This window comes from Helianthus annuus, chromosome 10 (genome assembly GCF_002127325.2).
Source record: "Helianthus annuus cultivar XRQ/B chromosome 10, HanXRQr2.0-SUNRISE, whole genome shotgun sequence".
In the NCBI taxonomy this organism is placed as follows: Eukaryota; Viridiplantae; Streptophyta; class Magnoliopsida; order Asterales; family Asteraceae; genus Helianthus; species Helianthus annuus.
Window position 1 is genome coordinate 45,209,130 of NC_035442.2, and position 10,053 is coordinate 45,219,182.

The 10,053-nt window shown below is 37.6% G+C and overlaps 1 protein-coding gene across 1 annotated transcript; it reads left to right on the plus strand.

The window, feature by feature from the left end:
* The first annotated feature begins 451 nt into the window (after positions 1-451).
* On the plus strand, positions 452-8,015 carry LOC110885513 (thylakoid ADP,ATP carrier protein, chloroplastic). Its single transcript, XM_022133212.2, has 10 exons — positions 452-846; positions 1,413-1,469; positions 1,557-1,619; positions 1,735-1,791; positions 1,883-1,966; positions 2,175-2,243; positions 2,321-2,433; positions 7,326-7,495; positions 7,633-7,711; positions 7,799-8,015. The coding sequence occupies exons 1-10, from the start codon at positions 550-552 to the stop codon at positions 7,911-7,913; spliced, it is 1,104 nt and encodes a 367-aa protein (XP_021988904.1). The 5' UTR covers positions 452-549; the 3' UTR covers positions 7,914-8,015.
* The last annotated feature ends 2,038 nt before the right edge of the window (positions 8,016-10,053 follow it).

Consider the following 10,053-nt stretch of genomic DNA (forward strand, 5'->3'; position numbering starts at 1 on the left):
AGCCGAGCCAAAGCTTGCCCTGGCTCGACTCGGATCGACTCGTGAACAGCCCTAAGACAAATGAAACATCGACGACCGCAAATGAAGAAACGTTCACCAACACGTTATCGAACGTTCACGAACAAAATTAAACGAACAAGACCCATGTTCATGTTCGTTCATCTACTAATTAGTGAACGAAAAATCTTATTCATGTTCATTTATTTAGTTAACGAACGAACGTAAACAAACTTCCGTTGAACGGTTTATAAATTATTCACTGAACGATAGGTTCTTTCAATCAACTCCTAATGTGATAGCTAATAATATGCCTCTACTCATTTACTCAGCAGAAACTAGAACATTAATAATTATTGAAAATAAATTTAAAAAAAGGGGAGAAATGTAATTTATTCTAATAAAATAATATTCATAATAATTTAAAGGAGTTGGCGGTATGCAGCCAAAGAAGGGAAGGATGAGTATAAAAGAAAAGAGTTGAGTTTGTTTCTCCCTGGGGTTTTACCTTATCTTCTTGGCATCCATCATATTCTCAACAACCATTTTTCAATGTCAAAACCCCAAACCAAAGCAACCTTAGTTTGGAAGAAAATCCCTGGTCACCAAAAAGCTCACCTATTTCAATGTCGTGGTCGTGGTCCTGGTTTTGCTACAGTTTCGTTGATGGACAAGAGAGTTGAAGCCATGCTAGAGTTCGAACCCACCGCCACCCAACTGTTGAAGAACCCGCTCGCTATTGTCGCTTTGGTGCCTAAAGATGCTGCCGTCTTTGCTGCTGGTGCCCTCTCCGGCGCTGCTGCCAAAACTGTTACTGCGCCTCTTGACCGGATTAAACTCATCATGCAGGTCACCTAATTCAAATTTAATTTAAAATTGTTGTGTTGTTTTAATGCTAGTTGTATTCATTCTTTTTTCTTATTAGAGATGAGTGATTAGTAATAATGAAATGCATATTTAGTATAGGTGCTCTGTTCATCTTCAGGGGAATATAAATATAAGAGTTAAATGCCGTTTTAGTTTTAGCTCCTGTGGTTTGTGCCATTTTGCCAGTTTAGTTCAAAGGTTTCATTTTTCGCCTGTGTGTCCAAAAAGGTTTCACCGTTGCCATTTTAGTCCATTGAGTTAACTTCATCCATTTTTTTTGTTAACCAGAAAGACAGTTCAGTCATTTTATATGTAATTCTATTAACTAGAAGGGCAATTCGGCCCTATAAAATGACCGAATTGTCCATCTTGTTAACAGAAATAATGGATGAAGACCCAGTGGACTAAAATGGCAATGGTGAAACCTTTTTGGACCCACAAGCGAAAAATGAAACCTTTAGACTAAAATAGCAAAATGGCCCAAACCATTGGGACGAAAATTGCATTTAACTCTAAATATAATATTCATATGTTTGATTTGATTGCAGACTCATGGCCTAAGAGTGGGACAGGAAAGTGCAAAGAAAGCTATTGGGTTTATGCAGGTTCATTATTTCTTTTCATTCAATACATCATGGAATTAAGAGACTTCCAATTGTTGTTCAACTTTAACCTATGTTTGGTTTTGGCAGGCCTTTGTATCTGTAGGGAAGCAAGAAGGCATTAAAGGCTACTGGAAGGGTAACTTTGCTCAGGTGCTCAAAACTTATGCTTATTTATATATGTTTCAGTAACCTTTTTTCTTTGAACTTGCAATGTCTCTTTTTGTCACCATATAATCTAACTAACACTTGAGTTGATCTATTTCAGGTAGTTCGGGTCCTTCCCTATAGCGCAGTACAACTATTTGCTTACGACACATACAAGGTATTGGATAGTGATACCTTAATATTAGTACAGATTGATTATTGCTCTATATATATGCATGCATTTAAACTTACCGTACACCGTCCTGCAGAGACTTTTTAGGGGAACAGATAGTGAGCTTAGCCTTATTGGAAGATTAGCTGCAGGTGCTTGTGCTGGCATGACTTCAACTTTTGTAAGATTCAACTCACTGGTTTTATTTCTAACCTCTTAGAGTAATATAATATAATATTCTAATATACCCACCCTTTTTTTCCCATGAAAGTCAACGCGGTTGAATTATTTGCTAACTTTTATATTTGATAAAAAAGTGACTGAAACCTTATCCAACATAGGATGTTGATTTGTTTGTTCATGCTTTTTTCTGTGTTAAACTTGGTCAGGTGACATACCCGCTAGACGTACTTAGATTACGTTTGGCAGTTGATCCTGGGTACCAAACAATGACAGATGTAAGATTGATGATTGTAATCTGCGTATATATATACGTGTGTTTGTCAAAAGACTTATATATGTTTGGTAATTTCAGGTTTTTGTAAAGATGCTAAAAGAGGAAGGGTTGGGATCTTTCTATAGGGGTCTCGGACCTTCTCTTATTGGAATAGCCCCCTACGTTGCGGTCAACTTTTGTGTCTTTGATTTGTGAGCATTCATCTTCCTTTCTATGATGATATCAAAACTTGATGTATTACATTGATGTTAAAAGACCTATATATACAAGAGATAATAACAAGAATGATGGAGAGAATATCTCCTCTGTACATAAATACATGATTGACTAATAATGATAATCAAAGGTAGTAATGAGATGGAGGATATGTAGGCATAGATATAGACATTTCCTAATACCCCCCGTCAATGCAAGATGGAGGTGGTCCGAGACGAAGCATTGTACGAAATTTCTCAAATAACGGCTTGGGAAGACTTTTCGTGAAAATGTCCGCAACTTGATTGTCTGTGGAAATGAACCTGGTATGAAGCTTGCCGGCGGCGACCAATTCTCGAACAAAGTGGTAGTCGATGTCTATGTGCTTTGCTCTTTTACGAGAGATAGGATTTTGACTCAAGAACAATGCACTTTTATTGTCACATAATAATGTTGGTCGTCCCGGAGGTAATGCGTGAAGTTCCCGTAGAAGATTGGTAACCCAGATGATCTCTGCTGCTGTATTTGCCATAGCTCTATATTCGGACTCACAACTGGATCGTGAGACTGTAGGCTGTTTCTTAGCACTCCAAGATACCAAGTTTCCACCTAAATATATGCAATAGCCGTAGGTGGATCTTCGAGTGTCAATGCATCGCGCCCAATCTGCATCTGAAAAACCTAATAAAGTAGTGTTAGGAGGTCTATCAAATGCTAGACCGTGTGATAATGTGCCTTTAACATAACGAAGAATCCTTTTGACAAGTTGGAAGTGAGAGGTGGTGGGTTGATGAAGGAATTGGCTAGCTTGGTTGACGGCATAGGAGAGATCGGGACGAGTGATGGTTAGATATTGAAGAGCACCCACGAGTGACCGATAGAGAGTAGGATCATGGAAAGGTTGGCCTTGAGAATGAAAGATATCTTTGGAGGTGAGAGGTGTGGCGACCGGTTTGGAATCTAGTAAGCCCGCTCGTGTGAGGATATCGTGAGCATACTTGGATTGATTGAGAAATAGACCGGATTTGGTGTGTGTGACCTCAAGGCCGAGAAAGAAATTTAAAGAGCCAAGGTCTTTGATTTTGAACTCTTTGTGAAGACGAGAGGTGAATTTGTTGATGAAGGAGTTGTTATTGCCGGTGATAATGATATCATCAACGTAAACGAGGAGGTAGATTAAGGTACCTCCGTGTGAGTAGACAAATAGGGACGGATCGGACCGACTGTTTTGGAACCCGAGGGTGAGCAAAAAGGTGCTTAAGCATTGGAACCAAGCTCGTGGCGCTTGTTTGAGGCCATAGAGAGCTCGCTTAAGTTTGCATACATGTGTGGGATTTTTTGGATCTTCAAATCCGGGTGGTTGTTCCATGAAGATTGTTTCAGTGAGATTGCCGTTTAAAAGGCATTATTAACGTCCAATTGACGAAGGTTCCAATGATTGATGGTGGCAAGACTGAGAACAACTCGTATGGTTGAGGATTTTACAACCGGACTGAAGGTGTATGAAAAATCAAGACCCGGTATTTGAGTAAAACCTTGTGCTACAAGTCTAGCTTTGTAGCGATCAAGGGAGCCATCAGATTTATATTTTATGCGATAAATCCACTTGGATCCAATGATGTTGGTACGAGTTGGACGAGGTACAAGATCCCATGTTTGATTGGTTTGTAAGGCACTTAATTCATCATGCATGGCTTGGACCCATTTGGGATCTTTGAGAGCGGTTTTTATTCCCTTGGGAACATGTGATGAAAAGAGAGAGTGATGTAGATTATGGGTGGAAACTTGGGAAAGGTTAGCAAAATGCTTGGGTTTAAAAATGCCATCTTTGGCACGAGTGGTCATGGGGTGAGTGTTAAGTGGTTGGCTTGGATTAGATTGGTTATTTGGGATTGTTTCAGGAATGAAGTTGTTATGGGGCAGGTCGGATGAGTGCGTTTGTGGTGAGGCAGTGGGTGGGCTGGATTGTTGAGGGGATGATTGGTTTGGGCCGATGGTAGGTGAGGGAGGATCAAGCGAATGGGTAGGAGTAGGTATTGAGCTGGACGGTTGGGGAGAGGTTGGGGCGGAAGTGGTAGTGGGCTGGGAAATATTTGGTAAAGTTGTTTGGGCCAGTGGGCTATAACACAAAGGAGTGCAAGGTGTATGATTATGGGTTTGTGCAGGTTTGGGTGTTTGAGTTGTGAAAGGTGTTTCATTGGGAGTGGGTGTAGGTAGCGACTCATCAAAGTTTGTGATGGGTAGACTAGCTGAATTGTTTGGTGTGTGGTTGTTGGTGAAGGGTAGGACATCCTCATCAAACTTTGCATGTCTAGTTGTGTAAATGCGACCTATAGTAGGGTCAAGGCAACGAAAACCTTTATATCTTGTACTATACCCAATGAAAATGCAAGGTGCACTTCGTGGTTGTAGTTTATTTTTTGTATAGTCACGAAGATAAGGAAAAACACGACAACCAAAAATGCGAAGATTTGAATAGGATGGTGGATGATTAAAGAGAACCTCAAAGGGTGATTTTTGGTCAAGAATTTTTGTGGGAAGGCGGTTGATGATGTAAGTGGCGGAGGTGAAGGCATCGAACCAAAAATTTGGTGGGGCATGAGCATTAAACATCATAGCAAGACCGGTTTCGGTGATATGACGGTGTTTCTGTTCGGCCCTCCCGTTTTGTTCAGGTGTGTAGGGACATGATAGTCGATGATGTATGCCATGGTTTTGAAAACAAGTTTGCACTTGGTGATTTGTGAATTCGGTTCCACCATCACTTTGAAAGGTTTTAACCTTCGTTGAAAATTGATTTTGAACAAAAGTTAAAAAGGTTGTGAGAATGGTGAAAATTTCCGATTTAACTTTTAAGGGGTAGAACCAAGTGAAACGCGAATAGTCATCGATAAAGACAACATAGTACCGATATCCATCGGTAGAGGGCACGGGTGCGGGTCCCCAAAGGTCACAATGTATAAGGTCCAAGACATGTTGTGCGCGTTTAGGATTTTCAATAAATGGTAAGTGTTTAGCCTTTGATAACTCACAAGAATCACATAAACCCGGTTTGGGTAACAAAGATGTAACAAAAACATGACCAAGTTTATTTAAAGTGGAAATAGTATCAAATGAGACATGTCCTAAACGACTATGCCATTTATTGAAAGAAGCACGAAGGTGCGAAGCAGAAAGCGCAGCAACAAGGGACTTGTGACTTTGAGTGAGAACATAGAATCCATTTTCACACGTGCCTCTAGCAAGAACCTCCGCTGTTTTGCGGTCCTGAATTTGAAAATAATCATTAGAAAATAAAACATCAACGGGTGAATCATTGGTTAGTCTACTAATAGAAAGTAGATTTTTTGTGAGATTGGGAACAACTAAAACATTTTGTAAAGATATGGAATTATTTAGTTTAGTGTTTCCAATATGTGTGACGGGTAACGATTCACCATTCCCAAAAGTTACCCGAATACCATTAGTTTGAGATTTAGCATTTTTTAAACCATGGTTTGAGGGTAACATATGTGTGGTGGCACCTGAATCGGCGGTCCAATCGGGAGTGTCGGTTGCTATATTGCATTGAGCAAGAAATGCATCGGCAAGATTTGCATCGAGGGACGTTGATTTTTGAGCAAAAGAAGCGAGTTGAGGGCAAGTACTCGCATAGTGTCCCTCTTTACGACACAGTTGACAATGAGGAGGTCTTTTGGAGTAGGAAGAGCCACGGCCTTTCGACGAGGAGGCACGGCCACGGCCACGGGTTGAGGAGGAGCGAGTTGAATGATGATTTTTGGGTTGATGGGCATAGAAGGCGGCTTGGGGAGTTTGGGAACCATGAAGTTTTTGAAGGAACATTTCTTGATTTTTGGCATTAGCCAAAAGATCACGAAATGAGGGAGCCGGTCGAATGGTTCGTTGAGAAGTGGAGAAGGTTTCAAAAGAAGCGCCAAGGCCACAAAGGAACCAATGGCATTTGTCCTCGTCATTGATAGGATGCCCTATAGCGGTGAGTTGATCGACCAAAGCTTTGAATTTTCGGCCAAACTCGGAAACAGAAGAAGTACCTTTTTGAAGGGTACGAAGGGTGTCTTTGAGATTGTGAATACGTTCAATGGAACAATGATTATAGGCATCGGAAAGAGCTTTCCAAACAACAAGAGCCGTTGTATGACCGATTGTTTCGGCCATAGTTTCTTCGGTTAAGGTAGAGTTGATTAAAAGGAGGACTTTTTGGTCTTCGGTTTTCCAGGCTAGGTAGTCGGGATTGGCAACAGATTTGTCATCTTTGATGATAGTTTCGGAGGGAGGAGAAGTAGCACCGGTTACATGTCCGACGAGTTTAAGGTATGTTAGGACTGGAGAAACTTGTTTTTCCCATGAAAGATAGTTGGTGGAGTTTAATTTGATGTTTATGAGATGACTTACAGAATGAAGAGGGATGTCAATGCTGGTGGCAGCCATGGACAGAAATAAAAAAAAAATTGCAGAAAAGGACGATAGAAAGGAAGGAACAAAGCAAGAGAGAGAAAGAAGAAGGAAGGATCTAGTTATGTGGCTGATACCATATGAAGATATCAAAACTTGATGTATTACATTGATGTTAAAAGACCTATATATACAAGAGATAATAACAAGAATGATGGAGAGAATATCTCCTCTGTACATAAATACATGATTGACTAATAATGATAATCAAAGGTAGTAATGAGATGGAGGATATGTAGGCATAGATATAGACATTTCCTAATACTTTCACAACTTCAATCAGTATAAATGCATCGCTTTAGAGTCAAAATATAGTTATTTGCTTGTCCACTAACTGTTCATGTAGTTGCATTCATCAATATATACTTTAAAGTTTAAACTATCATAAGTGAAGCATTGGCATATATTTGATCAGGGTAAAGAAGTCTTTGCCAGAAAAGTTTAGGAACAAATCAGAAGCATCAATAGTGACAGCCTTCGTGGCCGCTAGCATTGCGACGCTTACGTGCTACCCATTGGACACTGTTAGAAGACAAATGCAAATGAGGGGTACCCCTTACAAGAGTGTTTTAGATGCCTTTCCTGGTAATAGTTGACTAATTTTGTATAATCTTCCATCATTTATATTTCGTGAAGAAAGTAAATGTTAATAAAAGTATACTCTTTAAAAACCGAAGCATGTATATTTGCTTACATGATTTGGATTGTATTGTATTGTTCAGGTATTGTTGCTCGTGATGGTGTAGCTGGATTATACAGGGGTTTTGTACCAAACGCTTTAAAAACCTTACCAAACAGCAGGTACGAAATGCTTATATCTAATCATGTAATTAATTCATATGTACATATAGAAAATGATTTAAAAATGTGCCTTGTTTGGTGTTGTAGCATTAAGCTAACAATCTTCGATGGTATGAAGCGGTTGATCTCAACAAGTGAGATAGAGTTCCAAAGAATCATGGAAGAAAACCGGAAGCAGAGCAGCAATGCTTCAACATTTTAGATTTATTAATTCATTGGTTTTATAAGAGATCCAAGTCATAGGCATCCAACTACTAGTATTATCGTTACATTGGTTTGATTTAAAAGTCATTTTTGAAATTTACTAATAGTACGTTATTTGTTATAAGTAACAACTTCACAATTGTGTCGTTTTGAGCAACACAAAAGCAGTCCCTTACCCAAAAGCATTTCTGTTATATTACAACTGTGCAGGAGAAACGTTTTACTGAGCTTCGCAACGAGCTGAAACTGTCAACTGTCTAAACTGGAATTAACATGAATGAGCTAAAAGTGTCCCAAGTGTATCAAACTTTTCCCATAAAATTGTATATCATATGCGAGTGCATTGTCGCTTATCATAATATCTCTGTGCTAAAATGCATGTCTTCACGACTTCACGTAAGTTGATATTTTTTAGGATTTGATTCTCTTTTTTGTACTACCTATTGTTCATATTTCTTAGTTTTTCTTTTTCGAAATTTCGATAATTTATTGGTAGTTAGAAAGTAATGGCTAGTAGACTCAAAACAATGTAAGAAATTTTATGTTCTAACCATGAGATTTGTATTCATATAGCTAACGTTATACACCCGATTCAAATGCAAAATTTAGCGTAAAATTGTCTGTTTACTTTGGATACTTTTGATTAAATATATAACCCTTCAAAACATTATTTTAAAAACACAGATTTGTTTAGCTTTTACCAATTTAGTGCTAACTTAGTTTAAATAACTACTTGCGACGAGTAATCAAGTTAATTTTGACGGTTTGTTAGTCAACCTATTTAGTGTTTTTTTAACGGCAGTTAAACCATAACTTAGTTAGGTTTTACTGTTAGAGTTAGTTGTATATAAGAGCTTGTATTGATGAAAAAAAGTTTATCGATCCATAAACACTCTTTCACAAAATCACCTGAATGCCACTAAACTCAAATATACAACATATTATAATGTTTTTAAAAGAGTATACCATTTTAGTCCCTGTGGTTTGGTCCATTTTGGCAGTTTAGTCAAAAGGTTTCATTTTTCGTCTGTGGGGCCAAAAAAGTTTCACTGTTGCCATTTTAGTTCACATGGTTAACTTCATCCATTATTTCTATTAACGAGAAGGGCAATTTGGTCATTTTATATGGCTGAATTGCCCTTCTAGTTAACAAAATTACATATAAAATGACTAAATTGCCCTTCTCGTTAACAGAAAAATGGATGAAGTTAACCTAGAGGTGTACAAATCGGTTTTTTTTATAACCGGTTTCGGTTATTAATCGGACCGGTTTTTATGCATAAAAAAACCGGTTATTCATTAACCGGTTACGGTTATTAACCGGTTTCTTTAAGGAAAATCTGTAACCTGTCCTAACCGGTTGTAACCGGTTTTTTATTCTTCACAAATTAACCGATTAAAAAAACCGGTTTATAAAAACCGATTAAAAAACCGGTAAAAAAACCGGTGCTGCAGAATTGTAACAGAAGGTTCACAGAACTATTATTTTTGCTGTTTTTGTTGTTTTTCAACATATTTTGCTGTTTTTAATAGTTTTTGCTGGTTTTTTTTTTTTTTTTGTAAAATTCAGTTTTTTATTTAAAAACTTAACAATTAAAGTATAAAAAGCTAAAACATTCATTAAGTCTCGCAACAAACGGTTTTACATAATAATGAAAATACAAACGATAAACGTAACAAACGATAAACGGTTTTACATAAGCTTAAAATATTAATCCGCAAGAAGGTCCACTAATATAGACTTTTTACAGGATCCTCTACCTATATATATATATATATATATATATATATATATATATATATATATATATATATATATATATATATGTATATATATAGGTAGAGGATCATGTAAAAAGTCCAACTTTTGTGAGAAGTGTGAGAAATAATTTGGGAATGATAAGTGTCCCTTATCTTAATTAATTCAAAAGGGTATATTAGTAATTGTTCATTCTTATCAATTAATTGATTTCCAAAGATAACTGCCAAAAATATCAGGCGATATATTAGGGATGTGATTCGAATTGGATTTGTTCTATACATTTAATTGTTTACGATAATTTCTTGTTGTAATGTTATATTCCCCAGTCAATAGTGTTATATTATGTACAAGTATCTTTAATCTCCTTTTCATAGTG